Source organism: Microtus ochrogaster, unplaced genomic scaffold (genome assembly GCF_000317375.1).
Source record: "Microtus ochrogaster isolate Prairie Vole_2 unplaced genomic scaffold, MicOch1.0 UNK2, whole genome shotgun sequence".
NCBI lineage: Eukaryota > Metazoa > Chordata > Mammalia > Rodentia > Cricetidae > Microtus > Microtus ochrogaster.
Genome location: NW_004949100.1, coordinates 10,323,894 through 10,344,137, shown reverse-complemented (window position 1 = coordinate 10,344,137; position 20,244 = coordinate 10,323,894). Strand labels below are relative to the sequence as shown.

The following is a 20,244-nucleotide window of genomic DNA, read 5'->3' as shown; positions in this document are numbered from 1 at the left end:
ATCTCCAAATCATGAGAACGGTCTTAAAGAAATGACCCAGCCCTCCTTAGTTTTTTGAAACCAGTGAAAGGAAAGAGGCCAGATATCCTAAAACAAGGTCTCTCTATTCTCCAGACATGTCCTCCACTCTGGGATTCCTTAAAATCCCCACAAACGAGTACCCCATTGGAATGCACAGAATGACCCATAGATTATGCAAATTAAGCTCAGAGCTACAGGATTTAGCCTTATATAGGCTTTACAGATTAAGTCAAATAGGGGACTATAACCACAGTGTTTTGAACATTTGGTCGATATTTTATTTGTTGTATTTGCTGATAACTAAGTCAAGTATCTAGAGTAGTTGGCTATCAACATAAAAATCATGCCCTGTGCTCACGTGGGCACATCTTGCTTGGCAGTTCGGTGCTCATAGCGTTCACTGTTAGATAAGACTAGTGTTCCACTTCTCCCCCAGAAACTCACATAGTTCCTTCCAGCCTTGAAAGCTGGTCTGCAGGGAAGAGGGTTCCAGCTCAATTATCCTATATTTTACAGCTATAGTAATATATGTCTTCCGATAAACTGACCTTTAAAGGTATAAAATAGGAGTTCTGTGGACCCTGAATATAGCGAATAGGGAGTCCTCTATAGGTCAAACAAAGAAGAGTGCAATCACTTTTCTTATCAAGGTAAAAGACACAGCCACTAATATTGGTTTTGCCTTACACAAAATTTAGCTGAACTTCTATTGAGAAAGGAAAATATAATCCAACTTTTTTATTATAAAACAGGATCAGGTTATGTCTATTCTCGGGGTCTATAGCCTCTCTATGGAGGAATTAAAAAAAAAACGGTTTGAAACTAAACAGTTGAGTCAGTTATAAAGAGCACATTCTGCCCTTTCAGAGGACTGGGTTCTACTCCAGTACCCACATCAGGCAGCCAATAAATCACCTATGACTCTATTTCAAAAGTGTCTAATATTTTCTGACCTACACAGTAACCATTTCACACATACATACATTCAGGCACATACACGCAAACATACACATCAAATAAATGACTGGTCACACATGGCCTCTTGGGTTGTTCTCTTTGCTTGGACTGTCACTTTGGATAGCTATTTTAGTCTATCAGATACTCCAATAAAGTTAGAAAGCATGGAAAATTAGTTATAGATAAAACCAAGAAATAAGTATGGCCATAAACCAAGAGGGATTTTGGATGACATATCCAGCAATCAGTAACATATCTGCCTAGGCCAAATTTTAGGAGATCTTGATCAAAGAGATACCAATGCAAATGAGTTTAAGATTGAGAAAGAAATAATGTAAAGAGAAAACATATTGATTAGTTCAGAAGAGAACAGAAGACAAACAAAAAAGAATATAGAGACAGATACCTATATTGTCTGAGAGACAATTGGAGACAAGCATCTGTGTCAGTAATTGTGGTGGTGTGAAAGAAGATGGCCCCCAAAGGGAGTGGCACTATTAAGAGGTATGGCCTTGTTGAGAAGAAGAGTGTCATTGTGGGGTGGGCTTTGTGGTATTTTCTCAAGTTTCACTAAGTGTGACGTTCAGTCAACTTCCTGCTGCCTTCTGGTCAAGGTGTAGCCAGCATCACATCTGACTGCCCCTGCCATGCTCCCATCATCATGGTAATGGACTGGACCTCTGAAACTGTAAACCACCACCCCATTTAAGTGTTTTCTTTATGAGAGTTACCACAGTCATGGTATTTGTTCACAGCAATAAAAAAATTAATTAAAATAGTAATAAAGAAGCTGAAATCATAGATAGTCTCAGTTCATAATCTGTTGAAGAAATTATTTTGAAGAGAAGTTTTAAATGTCTATGACTACATTGCTTGTCCTCTTGTTGGTTGTTCATCAGATTGTGATGGGGTGAACCTGACTGTGGTGTGCTATATTCATGGTTTAATCACTACATGTTTAAAATCCAAGTGGGCTGTGAGCAGAACATCCTAGTTTCTGCCCTGGCTTAAGGCTATAGTCATTTTTTTTTTTAGGACTCGAGAACTTAGTCTCAGTTCTCAAACTGATAAGAACATGTCTTTGGGAACAACTGGTTGGAAGCAAACTCATGAATAGAATATAGGTCCTCATTTAAGATTTTTTTAATAGGGCCAAAAATGATTGCCCAGTAGTTAAGAACACTGAATGCTGTTATAGAGGACCTGAATTCAGTTCCTAGCACCTGCAATGGCTCATAACCACCTATACTCCAGCTCAAGCAAATCTGATGCCTTCCAATATGGAGATGTGCATAAAAACATACATGTGCATGCATGATTAATTTAAATAGCCAGTGATTGAGCTTTCCCTTTCTAGTGTCAGGTCTCTCTCTAGTGGGGTAGCTGGGTAATCTCTCCTGTGTTCATTAATATGGTTGCAACTGGATCCTGTTCCTAGGTGCTACTCTTACTTGATACAAAGTAGTATGGAACACCTTATTCCATGTCCAGTTGGCTTCTTGGCGAATTCTTGAAGTCATCCTTTTCACAGTATGGTTCATTTCACTGTCTTTCGGGCAGACCATGTTCTCCTAGAAGTGTGTCATTTCCTGGTGACATTATGACTTTACATACTTCCTGAGCTATCACAAAGCAACCCCTTTAGCCTTTACACAGAAACCACTAAGTAAAGATTGTAGGATTATAGGATAGTATAGTGGGCACGAGAGATGAGGAAGGGAAGTGGAGGGCAGGAAGAATTCAGAGAGACTTGAGCTACGAGAATGGGTGGAAGAGGGTCCTGATTAGAAAGGTCTAGACGTGGTCAATGTACAATCTATACACATATAGCTATATCAGTGTCAGCTCCATTACTCTGTACAATTAATATGTAGCAAGACTATAAATTTAAAATAAATAAAATGGAAAAAAGAAGGAAAGGGAATTCTTTCCAATTCTGTCCTTGTTGATGGGGCTTTCATCTTCCTTTTCCACTCTTGTGGCTTCTTCAGATTGGGACAGTCTTCAGTCCCTCCCATGGCTTCTTCTTTGCTTGAAGGGCACTTATTGTGACCCAGGGAAGGGTCGTTTTTATTCATTCTCTTGGCTCTTGTCACAACCCTTTTCATTTCCCCTGTAACATTCTGAGTGAGTGCTGCCACATTTTCTGTGGCATTTCTCCAAATCCTCCGCCAGACCTCTGCTGCTGTAAGCGTTAAGAGCAACTTCCACTCCGTGTGAGATGCAAGTTCTTAAGGTGCCATTCACTTCTTGCCATTCTCTTGTTATCTCCGGAGCAGTGGGCTGATCAAAGTCATATTATCTTTTATCTTTCTGGAACCACAAGATTGGAATTTCTGAACCACTGCTATGACCAATAGCTGCACCTCATAAATTCTGAGGATCCTCTTAATAATTTTGTTTCATCTCTTATACTTGAAGGTGATTTAATTTTTCTTCTGTTGAGGGTCTATCAATGGGCATTGTGTAACTTTAAAGTCACAGCAATCTACCACTATTTACATCTCACTTGGATTCTGCCCTAGAAATCTCCAGCTGTGTCACAACAGGAGTGTTGTGGATCTCATATATATATGTGTGTGTGTGTGTGTGTGTGTGTGTGTCAGTATATATATATATATATGTGTGTGTGTATATATATATATATATATATATATATATATTCATTCATCTGTCTTGCTTTCTCATGAGCAGCTGGGGTTATTTCTATAATATAATGTTCATGAAAACCTGAATATCAGCCCAAAGGAGAGATAGTTCGGGCAGAGCAATTGCAGCACTATTTGGAAAACTTGTGGAGACAGAGCCCTGGTGAAATAGGTGAATTAGAACATAAGTTACTTCTTCATCTTTTTATTTTGCGTGAGGAGGATAGGCTAGGGGTTGGTACCTACTGAAGCAAACCTATGCATTTGCACCTATCAGGTTCTTTCTGATAAAATAATGTAAAGGCATCTACAAAATGCACTTCTTCTTATTTTCCTTTTACCTTGTAAAACAATTGTAGTAGCTAGGGGGCATGGAGAGCACGGAGGGTCCTGCTTTTTAGCCATTTTGCTCCACAACATGAAGTATACTGAGAGCAAACACCGTTGCAAAGAGAGCTCATTTTCTTTCTTTTCATGGGCTCCTCAGTGAAAGCAGTCCAACCCGTAGCTGAAAGATGCAATTCAGGACTAAACTGGGGTTGCTTAAGACATGGAGACAGACAAAACACACAACACAAAACAGCAATTCCTGCAGAAGAACAAAAGAGTAAGCCCAGCAGTTCCTCGGGGTTTCCCAAATCAAGACTCCTTGGGTCAAATATGGCCTTGACGGTACCCGTGCTTGAAACCTGAGAAACCAAATACAAATGGTATTTGTAGCTCACACAAGTGGTTCAAATCAAAAGCGCACTGAGGCTTAGAAGTTTCACTGCTCAAAAGGGTTTTGTGCCAAAGGTACATTTTCCCTCAGAGAAGAAAATCTTGAGAAATCTCCAGAATGAACAGCACCCCTGACTTCCTCTGGTGTTTGACTTGGTGTGAATGTCCCAAGCAACCCACCATGATGACGGTACTCCTAACTGGTTCACTGTAGTTTCATACAAAGCCCAAGAGTCGGGTGCCTAATAGGCAGTACAAATTAAAAATGTAGAGAAATAGAAGCTTGGGGAAGTTCAACCAGGAAAGTAACAACTGGGAAGGGTGAGGACAAGACTTCAAATCCCCTTCAGCCATGACTGTGGGTTATATAAGATGAGAGATCCCAGGATAAAACGAGTTTTATCACAAGTTTTACTGGAATCAAGAGTTCCAGAATTCTCAACACCAGTGAAAGCACTGTACAGTTCTGAAAACTAAGCTTGGAAATCACATGTGACATGTTTAGTTTATTTTTTTGGTTTTATATATATCATATACACATATACATATATATACATATATACGTGTATATAAGGAAAAATGGTACATACGTTATTTTATCTATTAATTTCACTATGATGCACCTCATTGTCCAGCTCACAACCACTTTGGTACAAGTCCTTCTTTTCTTGACCACATTCTGAGCAGCAAGTTGACTTTTAAAAATTAACCAAAAAATATTAAAAATAAAAATAACATTGTAACAGTTTCCTGTTTAGAGCATTGCAAGTGGATACTATTGATCAAGCATTGAAATGCTTATACCTTCAGTGCTGTTCCTTTGGCTAGTCACCCACTTCCAATTTTGAAGGCTTCCTGCTCTCCTTCTAGTTTCCTGGGCTTGTTTTGAACATAGGACCTTTTGTCTTCCTAGCATGCTCGGGGATGGTTTCCTTATTACTTTAGCCAACTCTACACTTACCTGTTATCTCTTCAGAGAGATCTTACTGAGAAGCTTATCAAGAAAATACCTCACATCCTGTCACCTCTCATGATTGGGCTACTTCTGTTGAACATCATATCAAGTACTGATGTATTTTTATCTCCCTCATTATATGTAAGCTCTAGAACCAGTAGTTTGCCCTGTACTTAGAATAATATTTGTAGTGAATACTCAGTAAACATTGGTTAAATTAATTAACTAATCATGAGTCGATTGACTAATACAGAAGCTGTTAATACATGTTGTAGAATCTATTTAGTTAATAAACATATAATATTGTCTTTTAAAATGTTAATTAACTGAAACCTTTTATTCATTATGCAATTTCATATAAAAATTGCAATTTCTGCCTTCTTTAGAAAAATTAAGGAAGTTTTCTATTCGAGGTCCCTTAACAGATAGCACATGATGCTTGTCAGACAGAGACGAACCCAGACCCCACCACTCCTACGACCTCCCTGACACCAATGACTGACTTGCATTGGCTCACCCTTTACTGTGAATGTGCCTGTCCCCATACGTTTCCAACCCCCTACACAAAGTACGTATGTAGAAAGTCTCCCAACCTTTGTTCCATGTGTCTGTGTAACTTTTTCAAAACCAATTTAGAAATTAAACCATCTTGTGTTCATTCTTCCCATCTCAGGCCTAATGAGACACACGCTGTAGCCTGTGGCAGCCTGTGGTGCCCGTGCAGGTTACAGAACAATGAGCCAAGCCTGGCAAGCTCGTCAGAGTATCACACACAATCAGTAAAAGGGCAGAAATAGCCAATGGTGTTTCAGAAAAGATCTCACTTTTGTAAGGTTATTTTTTTAATAAAAATAGTTTTTAAAACCATTAGATTATAAATATTTTTCTTTACTTTCAAAATATCACGAATATTAGATCCAGATGTCTACCTTAAGAGATTCATTTACCAATATAGGGCACCCAGTGTCTAAGAAGGAAAACGGCTATGTTTAATAGTAGATGATGAAGCCCAATAAAGGGAAATACACACATATATATGAAAAGAGAAAGAACCACAACCTTTTGCTCAGTATCTATGTGTTTTAGCAGCATGAATATTTGCCAAGCTCCTGCAGTGTGTCAGACACCATTGGAAGCAATTGAGGAACTCATACTGTCTCACACTCCAGAGAGTCAGACAGCAAAGCTAAACAAGCAATAAAATATTTTTTTTTATTTGCAGTAAGAGGAAGAGCCATAATAAAAAGAAACCGGGAGGAGGGTGAAAGAGGTAGGGAGGTCTGGCCAGTAGCTGGAGTAGCACTGTGATCTAGGTAGGTCCTGTGGGGAGAGGAGATCTGAGCAAGACCTGAAGGAGGTGAGAGAAGGCAGCCCCTCTGTTGTGAGAAGATGGTGGGGTAGAGAATGGCATAGACCAAATACCCTGCTGTGGGCAGACACCTAGTGTGTTCAGGGAGCCGTGTGGCTCCTCCGGCTAAGTTAGCTAAGAGAACTGACTACTGATAAGAACGAGACCGACCTTGAGTATCTCCAGGGGGCAGTCCAGTCTTCTCCACACAAAACCATTTTCCTTTTTGTTTAGTAAACATATTTTAACATGGTCATGACCTAAGGTTGGAGGCTTATGAAATATGCAGGTTCTATTTTCTAAAGGAATATTAAGCAACTGGGGTCATGGGCCTAGCTGATGAGACCCTGACAAAACCACCATCCACACACAATGACCTCACAAACTGGCTGCGCTTGTGTTATCCTGAACATAGTCTCCTGTTTTACATATGGTCACGGGTGCTTTTCAAAGGGTAGTCCTTTGCTCTGCCTGTTAGTCACCTGCACCGAGCGATGAGTTCAGATACAGCCTCGCGAAAACCGCGCTAACAGAACTTCATGTTTCCTCTACGCAGCTGCTGGTGGTAGATTGGCCATTTGGATCGGAGATGTGTAAGCTCGTGCCCTTCATACAGAAGGCTTCTGTGGGGATCACCGTGCTAAGTCTATGCGCTCTGAGTATTGACAGGTAAGAGTCCTTTCTTAGGCCAAGGAGATCCTACACACCGTATAACTGCTATGTTACAGAGCGGGTAAGCTGCGCAGCTCAATAAAATCAAGCTCTCTACCTGCTTAAAATATAACTCTGTTTACATCTTCAGATATCGAGCTGTTGCTTCTTGGAGTCGAATTAAAGAAACTGGAGTTCCAAAATGGACAGCAGTAGAAATTGTTTTAATTTGGGTTGTCTCTGTGGTTCTGGCTGTCCCTGAAGCCATAGGTTTTGATGTGATTAAGACAGACTACAGAGAAAAGCCTCTAAGGGTCTGCCTGCTTCTTCCGGTTCAGAAAACAGCCTTCATGCAGGTAAGTGTACTTTGCTTTTTCTTCCTGCACTTGCCTTATAAATATTTAACTATTTCCCCTAGTTCCCCATCTTGGTAAGCTATTGATTTATGACTACCTTTGGCATAAATTAAGAGTTTGGATCCCAAGACTGTGAGGTTAAGCATTACTGGTGACCGCACTGCAAGAATCAGGGTAATTACCTCTCCAGGAATACCCTAGGTAGCAGGGATCCAGATAGATCAGATTCCTACAAGAACGGCTGTGGCTTTATAACTTTTGTAACTAAAGTCCCAGGAAGATAGACACTGTCGTATAACCTACAGAAGACAACCCAACATTGTCAGAGAAACAGATGGTTTAAGCTATGTTTAAATAGAAGATACCTGATAGTATGGATTTAGAATACCAACCAGTCCCTTCATACCTACATTGTTAATATGTATATTGATTTATAATTGCATATAAAATGTATATTATACAATTAATAAATATATGTATACTCTTGGCTATCTATTAAAGAACTTTTGATCAGAAAATAGGGAAAGAAAGGGGATATTAGTCTCTAAAAGACAGATCCTAAGTACAAGAGTTTTGTCAGCGGGGCAGTGGTGGTGCATACCTTTAATCTGACATTCAAAAGGCAGAGATAGGCAGATCTCTGTGAGTTCGAGGCCAGTGTGGAAATTCCAGAACAGGCTCCAAAGCTACAGGGAAACCCAGTCTTGGGGAAAAAAAAGTTTTTTCAACAGAAAATGGCTAGTACAAAAGGGGTTGAACCATTTTTTTTTATTTTACATGGACAAAGCTTATATAAACTTTATGAACTATACATTCAATAATAAGCAAAAGAACAAAGGCAAACACAGAAATAAAATGGAGAATGAGGTTGTTGTTTACTAAAAGGGGAGCACAACATCGGGGCATAAAATCCTTTCTAGCGTGGATATAGCTGCATTGATAATGTTTTGAAAAAGTAGCAGCAGAAAGGAACACCGGAACGATAAAACACACAAGCATTTTCTAAATTGGCATTACAAGTATACGCCACAGATCTAAGTGGCTAGGGCAGATCTGTTCACACCCGTTTCTCACACTAAACACGCTTAGTAGCAAGGGAAAGCGTCGCCCAAACACTGTGATGGGTTTACATACTTAACACCAATAGTACCTAAAATTTGAGGTATTTGGTCATCCATTGTTTTATCTTCACGTAGGAATTTTGCTTAAATCTTACTATACTGTCCCAAAGACTTGAAATATATCCTGTAATGCCATTTTACATAGTGCAGGGCTTTAGCTATGTGTTTAATAGATATAGCTTAAGAAATGTATGACAGATGTGTTACAAAAATCATCCTACTTTCATGAACTTACGTTGTTTTTAGTTGACATTTGATATATAAGGTTTTTATTTTTTTAAAAAAAAGAAGATGTTAATCATAAAAATTCTCCCTTCCCTATAGTTTTACAAGACAGCCAAAGACTGGTGGCTGTTCAGTTTCTACTTCTGCTTGCCACTAGCCATTACAGCAATCTTTTATACCTTGATGACCTGTGAAATGCTGAGAAAGAAGAGTGGCGTGCAGATCGCTTTAAATGACCTCTTAAAGCAGGTAAGAGACTGGTGAGCCGTGGCCATGATGATGGTGGCATCCTCACAGTGGTGAGGATGGTGATTAACTAAACCAGACACTGGAGCACTTTCACTTTCTTCCTTCATTTTGCTATTTTTTATAATAAAAAGGCATTTTGTATTAATTATTCAGAGACTAAGTCTATTACCTAAAAGGATCTAGGGACAACCATTACCTTTTGCTGTTGTTTTGTTTTAAGACAGAAGCTCAGGTAGCCCAGGCTAGCCTTGAATTCAAGGATGACCTCCAACATCAGATCCTTCTGCTTCTGCCTCCCAAATGATGGGATTACAGACCTGCACTACCTTGTCCAGTCTGAAACATACACACATTCACACACACACATACACACACACACACACACACACACACCTCTCACACACACACTCACACATACTCATACACATATATATATATATACATATATATATAGCATGTTTGTACAATATATAATTTTAGACTTATTTTATGTTGGATGAATGTTTTGCCTACACCCATCTGCACCCCATGCCTGGTACCCATAGAGTTCACAAGGGGCATCAAATCCTCTTGGACTGAGGTGATTGATGGTTGAGAGCCACTATATGAGTTCTGCAAATCGAACCTATGCCCTTTGAAAAGAAACTAGTGCCCTGAGCTGCTGAGCCATCTGTCCATCCACCCCAAACCCTTACTTTTTCAAGATGAATCCCTAACAACTTTAATTCTCATTCACGCTGTCTAATTGGATGCTCACTGACCTGAGTCTTTGGGTTGGTAAATACTGTGAGATAGCCTGTCTGGGGAGAGTATGTGCTGTGAATACCAATGGCTTTGTAAGGGCTTGTGGTCCTATTTCAGAGACGAGAAGTGGCCAAGACAGTCTTCTGCCTGGTTCTCGTGTTTGCCCTCTGCTGGCTTCCCCTTCACCTCAGCAGGATTCTGAAGTTCACTCTTTATGACGAGAATGATCCACACCGATGTGAACTTCTGAGGTAAGAGAGATAGAATACAATGGAACGGGACACATGTGCCATAAAAAGTGGTGACTATTGGGGGGAAGGGAGGCCAACAAGCGTGAGACAGAGAGGAGGGGAGGGTGCTGAGGGAGAGGGGTGAATAGGAGTCACGTGTGATCACACTATGATGGAGCTCACTGATCCGAATGCTAGCTTAAATTTTAAGAGAAGAAAAAAAGCTGAAATAATTATGTAATTGCCATTCAGATGTCTCCCCATCAGTCCTCCGAACAAGCAGAAAGGATATGATTTTCATATCTTTAGAGACCATTAAGACTCACAATTTCACCTTCACCCCTGCTTTAGATGGATGAGTTAAAAGGGATGCAAGAAAACCGTAGGCTATAGGCACAGGGTTGTCAAATGATGAGTGAATGTCAAGGCGAAAAGTATGAGCTCTTATCTATACACCTCTGTATATACTATCAGATCTTCATGATGCCTGCAAACCCTTGCTTTTCCGAAAGTCTCATCTCTTCCAAATGAGAACTGTATTTCCAGAAGGAGAACTGGATATGGAAGGAAGGGTAGGAGAGGGTGGTGTAGATGACAGAGAGTGAACGAGAGAGAGCAAGGCAGGCAGAGAAGCGGAGACAGCGACCTGCACAAGCAAACTAGTGGTGAAACTCAAACCATTGGGTGTGGGGGATTTTGGTTTTCTTCATGAAAACACAAAGGTGTACGTTAAATATATACTTGAGGAAACATAATTTTTAGAGACACATTTTTGGGCTTCTTGCAGCTTTTTGTTGGTTTTGGACTACATTGCTATCAACATGGCTTCTTTGAATTCCTGCATCAATCCAATCGCTCTGTATTTGGTGAGCAAAAGATTCAAAAACTGCTTTAAGGTAAGAGAACAATCTAAAATAAAATGTTTCCTGTGGTCTGGCATCAAATATAGGCTTTCAGAACCACTAATATTTCTATCTAGAGAAGATTGGCAAATTGCTAATTTCCCTGTGTTGCACGATATATGACATTTTTAAATATCACTTTTGTATAAAAAGCACTATAGTAAATATTTGCTTGCAAATCCTTATCAGTAATCACCCATGCTTTAGCCACTCAGCAATACTGTTGGAATTGCTCCGATTGACAGAATCACATGCACTGATAATGTGTGTCATGCAGGGAAGTAAGATTGGAACGTAGCTGAATGCGCTGTCCCTCTGATTTTGGTAGACGTTTTATTATTGTTCAGCTACCATGTCTGTTATAAATAAGTTAATTGTCTTTTCTTATGGGCTATGGAAATAAAGTCAAGGGCTAGAATATGCCTCAGCAAGTGAGAGTGTTTGCTCTGCAAGAGGGTCCAAGTTTAAGTCTGCAGAACACGTGTGAAAAGTCAGGCATGCTGTTCTGGGCACAGTGGCAGATGCCTTTAATCCCAGCACTTGGAAGGCAGAGGCAGGCAGGTCTCTGTGACTTCAAGGCCAACCTGATTTATGTAACAATGCCCTGTCTCAAAACACCAGAGAGAAAGAGAGAGAGAGAGAGAGAGAGAGAGAGAGAGAGAGAGAGAGAGAGAGATCAGATGTAGCTGCTCACATGCCTATGGCTCTAGTACTAGAGCTGAATGGGACAAGAGGTTGGTTGGATGGGGCTCTGAAAATACTAGCTTAGTTCAGTAGGAGATCATGTCTTAAAAGAACATGGTGGAGGGGGACAGGTTAGGACACTCAGTGGCTTCCTTTGGCACACACATCACAGCCCCCCCCAGACACACACATGAACAGCAACTATAAAAAGATTAAAAGCATTTCTACTTTTCTACCTTCTGTAGATAGCGGCGATATGTTGCTCCATGTAGAATGTAATTATATCTCACTCAGACGTTGGCAATATGGCACCCATCCATCCATTAATTCTGTCAATAATACAACACCCAGTAAAATATGCTTCTCCTCACATTGAGAATGAGCTATTGTCTTTGGTATTTCGTTATTTGAAAACCAAAATTCATTTCATTGTAAACACTAAAAAAGTTAAAAATTTCTTTGTCCAATCACAACATTAGAAGTAGAAGAGAACTGTTATCAAAATCAACTCCTTTCTTTACAGAGCAGAAAACCTGCTGTTTCTCTGAACATATAGTTTATCATAATACAAAAAGGATAGACTCATAGTCTATCATAAAATAAACAGAATGAACAACATTTTAAAATTTTTAAAACTCCAGTGAAAAGTAGAAAAAAAAAATGAAATCAAGATGCTTGCACCCTTTATAAACGTATTGCATAATAATATTGAAAGGGCATGGGATAACAGCATGTGTCTTAAAACAGCACGGCAAAATTAAACTCAGGGACATGGCGAGAGGCCTGTGTCTGCATCAAGTGACAAAAATCACGTAACAGGGCATGTACACAAGTTACATAAACGTATAAGCCCAGGCACATGTACAGCTGTAGTAGTTCTGTTCTCCGGAGAAATGCTTGACCTTCAAAGTTGTCACACATTAACAACTTTTTTAAGTAAATGAGAAAAAAGTACCAAAATTGAAGAGTGACTCTGGGGGTTAAAGAGATGACTCAGGGGAAAGAGCAGTCGCTATGCAGGCTTGAAGATCCGAGTTAAACCCACCATGTAAAAAGCCAGGCTTGACTGCCTATGCCGGCCACAACAGCTTTACAGGATAGAAACAGATGCTAGAGACAGCCTGAGCAGTCAGCTGGGCAGAGGCGGTGAGCTTCAGGTCCAGTAAGAGATCTTATCTCAAGGGCATAAGGGAGAGCACAATAGAGAAAACAGCAGAGACATCCTCCTCCGGCCTCTAGTGCAGTGTGCATGCATTAGTACGTACACACTCACACACACACACACACTAAAAAAAAATGAGTGGATGTTTCTTGGTTAATGTTAATTACATAAGTTTTTTTCTTCTTCTTTGTACTTTTTAGTTGTGGAAAAAAAATCACATGCCATCAAGGCAGCCATCTTTTCCATTTTTAAAATTGTATTTATTTTTATTGTGTGAATGCAATGTGTGTATGAATGAGCATAGGTGTGTGCGTACCATGGTGGACAAGTTCTGCAGTGTCTGTGTGTGTGTGTGTGTGTGTGTGTCTGTGTGTCTGTGTGTGTGCGTGCACACATGTCTGTTCTCTTTCCACCAAGGGCTCTGCCTCTCACGCTCAGTTCATCAGGATTGCAAGTAGTAAATGATTTCACTCACAGAGTCATCTTGCTGACCTTAACTGCATCCATTTTAAGGGGGAAATGAGAGGGTGTGGGAAGAAAGGGACCAAGAACCCCACACTTGCAAGAAGAGTCAGAGCCTGAGAGCGTGAAGAGTAGTGACCGTGTGACTGAGTAAACACATAACCAGTTGTTCTGTTTTGTGCAGTCCTGCTTGTGCTGCTGGTGCCAAACGTTTGAGGAAAAACAGTCCTTGGAGGAAAAGCAGTCCTGCTTGAAGTTCAAAGCTAATGATCACGGATATGACAACTTCCGTTCCAGCAATAAATACAGCTCCTCTTGAAGGGAAGAGTATTCATCCGCTCAGTCTCATCATCCTTGTTTTGGACAGATATCATTAGAGAGGGGAAAAAAAAAAAACAAAACAAAACCTTTGCCAAATCCAATGGAAAACTGTGTTTGCAGGAAGGCTTCCACAAATATAAGGGGGATTATTTTTAACAGCTGTAACTTTTAACACCTGGTGTTCCATGAGCTGTTCACAGCCTAGGAAAGCGATGAAATGGACGAGCACTTAGATTTTTTAGCCAGCACTTCGACATGGTTCTTGAAAGCTCCCAGTGTATTCGAATGCCACTTACATTTAAAAACAAGCTCACTTAGAACCTCTGTTTATCATCCTGTCACATGAATCTGAGAAAAGGAAAGTGTGGTATCGGTAAAAAAAAAAAAAAAAAAAAAAACAAATTAGGAAAAGTCTAGGCTCAGACGCTTTCTATGTATATTTTCATGGAGCCTTCCTTGGGGAGACTAAACTGTGCATTTCCTAGACTACAAAGGTACCACCTAAAAAAAAAAAAAAAAAAAAAGTTTCAAATATAGTTTCAACTACTCCATTTGAAACCTTTTTTAAACATCCATTAATAAATGTTTTGTGCATGATGTCAACACCATTTAAATTGTAATTGTATGGGAAATGCAAAATCAGTGTGCTTCGTGTGCGCTTCAGGTCATTGCAAACACCTAAATGATCAGAAGGGGGTATAAGAAAGAGATAGAGCCTAGATGCTTCAGGATCATTGTATTCTTTACATTCCAATAAGAGCAATGTCACAGAGGAAGAAAATGGGGATGTGAGAGCTGCTCTCACTGAGACTTCCGAACTTCCCCCTCACAGGCATGAAAGGAAAACGCCAAACAGAACACTACCTACAATTTTTCGTGGTTCTTTCAAATATCTTTCTACAACCGAAGTTTGATTTCCATTTGATTAGTTTCATCACCTGTAAATACTTAGCTATAAGCACTCCATGTAGATGATTTAACAAAGGGCAGGTCCCAGCATTTGTATCTTTATGACAAAGGGATGCCAGGAACCCGGTAGGCGACAGAATGTGAATTGCCCGGTGCATTGTCCACATGGCAAAGAAGCAAGGCGCATCTCCAGCCGCGCTGTGGTTAACACGGTCCACAGCATGATATAGTTAAAATACCATGTCTTAAAGTCGTAGCAACTAGTTACTCTAACCAGCTCTCTTGGAGCTATTTTGCTAATTTTTATTTTATTTTTTTTTCTGGAAATAGCCAATAGAAAGGTGATCCGGACATGGTGCTTTTTCTAAAACTTAGAGGCAAAAGCACTTTGGGGGACTGCAAAACGCTCCACACTGTACATTCTTAATCGAAGTGTGGTAGGTTCATTTCGGATGAGCAGTGTGTGAAGAATACCCAAGAGAACTCCAAGAGAGAGGAAACGAGGTGGGGTAGGAGGAAACCCGTGGGGAAAGGGTCCCGTTCTTAGCCCAGCGTTCGTCACTGGCGCGTCAGAGCGGAGCAAAGGTCCTGGGTCAGCTTCAACAGAACACAACAGAGCGTTCTCAGAGTGACCAGGGAACAAATCGAGCCCAAGAGTTTTAACTTTGTCTTAAAATATAACAGAATTTCCTTTTTTCCCCCCTTTTAGTAACCCAGGCCACATGTTGAAAATGAGCTAAGAATGCAGTTTTCTGCCAAAATCCACTGTGACAATACAATAAACCTGAATCTGACAATGAGGTCAGAAAGAAAGGAAAATAATGGCCTGGCATGCCACAGGGGCTCTATTTAGGAGTCACCCCAGTTCTTGTTTATGGGTTCCTCCCCACCATTTTCTACTTTTCAATATAAAAGACACCCCATCTCTGTGAGTTCGAGTCCAGCCTGGTCTACAAGAGCTAGTTCCAGGACAGGCTCCAAAACCACAGAGAAACCCTGTCTCAAAAAACCAAGAAAAAAAAAAAAAAGACACCCCAGATTTTCAATTTTCAATTAGTTATGAGTCTCCAGTACTTTCACAATATGAATGTATTTTTAATTCTTATTAAGTTTTAGATCAATTCTATTGCTATATAGTAAGTTCTTGCATCTTAATGTTCTCTTGTTTAACCCAAATGCTCTTTCCCTCTAAATATCAGACTCATGAGCAATAATCATCTTGTCAAATTATGAAATGGCATAAGAATATGATGCATACAGTATTTGTAAAAAGAAAAAGCATTCAGTGGATTTTTGATTGAAAAACAAATATAATCTCTGCATAATTAAAAATCAAGATAAGAAAACATACCACCATCCAACTTTAAAGCCTATTTTCTAATATTCAAGCTGCCTAATACAGCAACACTTAAAAACAATGCTAACGAGGATGCTCTAGGTTAAAAGATTTGGAAGTGATTTTAATCTATTTTTGCCTCTTACTCGGGTCATGTTGGTCTGTGTTCAAACACCTTCCAGTATCAACAATGTACAACCGCCAAAGGAACACTGTTATTGTTGGTTTTTTTTTTAATCAAAACTTGGGTTTGTTGTGTCTAACATACAATTGTAATATAGCCATGTAAAATAATTGTGCTTTGTTCTGCCATGGTCACTTAAAGTGGCAGCTCATGTAGTTGCTTACTTTTTGTTTTGTGAACAAACCAATAAATATTCAAATCATTTCAAAAAGCAGCTTTATCTTTTACCTTGTGGGCATCCATCAATTTGTACTACCTAACGGGTTAAAGCGGGGGAAAGATACTGTAAGTGAACATTATCTATGTTAAACATATCATTATCAAGGAATGAAAGTTCAATTAAATTGCCACGATTCTGAAGTTTGCCATGCTTCATTGTCCATGTATAGTCATTTTCCACAACCGATTAACTTCTTGACAATCACCGGAAATCTTTGCCTCTCTATCTGCATAGCTTCCTTTGGAGGCTTCTCATCGTTGAGTCTCACTGTGCTACACGAAGGATGAAATGAGACTTGGGCATCGCTCATGGCATTTCTCAGGCAGCCTTTTCGTGTTGACTAGGAGCATGGTAGAATAGACGTTATTATAGGCTGGGTGCCCTCAGCAGAAAATCTGAAGTCTGAAATACTCCAAAATCCCAAACTTTTTGAAAGTGGAAAATTCCACCTTTGATCTCCTGCTATATAATACAGTCTCTGTGCAAATAAAACTAAAAATATTAAATAAAATGAGCGAAATGCAAAACAGATCATTGCCAGTCCAAAGGACCAGATCCTAGCATCTCAAACTTCCGTGTGTAGCTGGTGAGTGCTACACACTCTTCTCAAGGACAGGTGGCTTATTTTTCTAAAGACTGTGCCGAATTATAGGGAGAATTGTAGGCATGGTCACAGCATGAAGGCAGGATTCATTCTTTTCCTGGAGTTGAGGGTTGAGGAAATCTTTACTCCATCAATAGTAAGATTTTTCAGTCCCTAATCTTTCTAGAGGTAAGTAGGAGCCATGAGTATCATGGGCAGGAGGATGAGGTCTCTACTTGAAGAAAATAGCAAATCTGCCGAGGAGAACCCTTCAGGTCCAAACACAGAGAGTCAGGAGGGCTCTCATAGAAAGGGGTTCTGTGCCTTCTCCATTCTGTGTGCACCCATAGAATTTTTAAGCTGACTCTTGGGGCCACCTTTTAAAGTCTGAATGAGTGTCAGAAGCCCATAGGCATTTGGGGAAACTTTGTAGTGAAAGACACAACTATCAACTAATAGGAAAATACGGTGTGAGGAGGCTGAGGGAGCAGAGAAAAAAGTCAGCACAATTAGACTTAATTTCCCCACAGTAATAAGACTAACAAAGCAAAACAAAGTAATGATCAAAAGAACACTTGGGGATCCAGATACTGCTCTTGAAGACTGAAAAATATGCTCAAAGGGATAAAAGACAAAAAGGAAAGGCCTCCAACCACCAAAACTGACAACAAGCAGAATGCAAAGGAATCTATCAAACTGTGTCACTAAGCTGGGGTCAGGAAGGAAACCAAGAAGACCAGGAAACAGGTGAGTGCAACACAGGAAACTCGGTGACTGATGTCAGCATGGTGAAGTTGCAAACGCTTCACTTGTCTAAGAGACAGTCCATCCAGTAAAAGCAGAAGAGTGGGCAAAGGGTAACTGCAAGAGAGAGAAGTATTAAAAACGGAAAGATTGTCTAGTGTATTAATGACGGTCACAGGAGCTTATAGCTATATGACAGTGCCTGGCAATAAAGGACAGTGGTCTCAAGAAAACACTGATATCAGAGAGATGGCTAAGCAGAGAAGAGCAACGGTTGTTTTTGCAGAGGACCTTGGTTCAGTTTCTAGCACCCATACTGTGTCTCATAACCATCTTAAACCTCCAGTTTCAAAGGACCCATCTGATGTCATCATTTGACTTCCATAGGCAACAGGTATACCTGTGGTGCACAGACATAATACAGCAAGACACCTACACTTATAAAAAATTAAAATGAAAAATAACAATAAATCTTTAAAAACTGGTTTAAAAAAGACAACTGTTATTCTCCTTATAACTTCTTCCTTGTCTATAAAAAAATAGATATCCGTAGTTTTGTGGCTTGGATAAAAAAAAAATTACCTTGTAAAAATGGCACTGTTCTAATAGAATCTGTTATATAAATAAATTTAAAATTATCTTGACAGTAATGGGATAGGAAATGCATTCTTAATGTGCTTCACTAAGAAAAATCATACATTCATTTTGAGAAGCACTTAGGAGTTAATATAGGAAAGAAATATTTATCGTAGAACCAGAAATTTCCACTTACAGAGAATTTCTCGTGGGATCATAAAACAAACTCCGGAATGTTCACAGGGAGCCCTGTTTATTTCCATCCCCGAAGGGAAACAACTCAAACTCCAATGGCATATTTTAAATTACTAGACCGTATGGTATGCCCATAAAATGGGAAATAGAATATTCTTCCCCAAGTTGATCAAGCTTAGCATGATTAAAATTTTGATCCAGCAGATTGTCATGAGTGCTGCCCTGTACAGGTAAGATGTTTGAGAACCTACTTAGCCTCTATCCACTAAACAACAAAACTAAGCATCCTCTCCAGTTGTGAGACCCAATGCAGTTCCCAGCATCACCAAATGTCTCTTGGGGGTGGGTGATCAACCCTGCTGTAAACTACTGTGTAATAGTATAATTCTGCAGATACCAAGTTCGAAGTCCGGCACTGTGAAGCTATATGCACAAAGACACATACAGCATCAGTAAAAGTTTAAGGAAGTTATAATAGAAATAAGAACAGCTGCCATTCTTGGAAGACTGGTGACAACTGAGACTTGGGAAAAACACATCAGGATCGTCTGTTCTTTGATATGTATTTATAGAGGTTACTTACAAATTTACATTATTATTTTGCGTATATCATGCGACACATTTATATAATAAACTTCTACTTAGTTCCCTTAAATAAAAAGACTTATGCCCTCTTCTATATAAACTACAATTTTAAAAGCAAAGGAAACAGAATTATATGGCTACAGCTAACTGAAAAATTAGGGAGCAGCATTCAGTGCTGCTACAGCACTTTCAGAGATGTGAAGAGAGAAGGAAAGCTAGGGCCGAGATGGGAAAAGTTATCAATGGGCAACGCCAACCCAGAATTCTGGGTGTATCCTTCCGCTTCCCAGGCTGCTAAAATCCAAGCAGCATAAGAATGGAGTGGTGATGGGGAACGGACTCAGCCCTTCTATCTTACATGCAAATATAAGCAAAAGTGTTCTGTCCTACTCAGTCCTGCAGCCATTCAGTTAAAAAAAAAACACAGAAACTCATATTAATTATAAACTGTTTGGCCTATTGGCAAAGGCTTCTTATTAACTAGCTCTTACAACTTAAGGTAAGCCATAATTCTTATCTATGTTTAGCAATTTGGCTTGGTACCTTTGCTAAGTGCGGCATTCTCGTCTTGCTTTCACTGCATCTGGCTGGTGACTCCATTCCAGATTCCCAGAATTCTCTTAGTCTGATTGTCCCACTTACACTTCTTGCCTGGCTGCTGACCAATCAGAGTTTTGTTTAACTAATAGAAGTAACATATCTTTACAGGGTACAAGAGCATTCTCCCACAGCATTCAAACATGAGTAAGCTGACCTCATGCTTAAAGATGACCTGCTTACAGGTCTGCATAGAATCATGTCATTCAAGCTGGGACAATTGAAAGGTGAGCAATAAAATAAAATTTTCTAACCATCTATCCCCCTTTACTCCACCCTAACACATGCACACATAAAAAAATCACATCTACACACACAGGTGGACACACACATGGAAACAGACACCACACCTCCAGCTTCAAAAGGCATGTTTTCAACTCCACTAGACAAGAAAATTGTTTTCAGACAGGGTGCAGCAGTTTTCTGAAGTTAATACATATCTTGGAAGTCCAGTAAAGCCCCTAACATATAGCTTGCAAGAGATTTCTTCTTTACATTCACTGGAGCCAAAATCTTTCTTTTCTAAGTAACTTGGGAAAGTTTAGATTTATAGTTGCAT

At 39.7% G+C, this 20,244-nt stretch overlaps 1 protein-coding gene across 1 annotated transcript in view; it reads left to right on the top strand.

Annotated features, from left to right (window-relative positions):
• Positions 1-13,830, top strand: part of Ednrb (endothelin receptor type B) — a 26,940-nt gene extending 13,110 nt beyond the window's left edge. The window contains exons 2-7 of the mRNA XM_005365376.2: positions 7,206-7,318; positions 7,452-7,656; positions 9,102-9,251; positions 10,113-10,246; positions 11,013-11,121; positions 13,620-13,830. Of these exons, the coding sequence (XP_005365433.1) occupies positions 7,206-7,318; positions 7,452-7,656; positions 9,102-9,251; positions 10,113-10,246; positions 11,013-11,121; positions 13,620-13,754 (846 nt within the window). The 3' untranslated portion in view covers positions 13,755-13,830. The remainder of the gene's footprint in view (positions 1-7,205; positions 7,319-7,451; positions 7,657-9,101; positions 9,252-10,112; positions 10,247-11,012; positions 11,122-13,619) is intronic.
• The last annotated feature ends 6,414 nt before the right edge of the window (positions 13,831-20,244 follow it).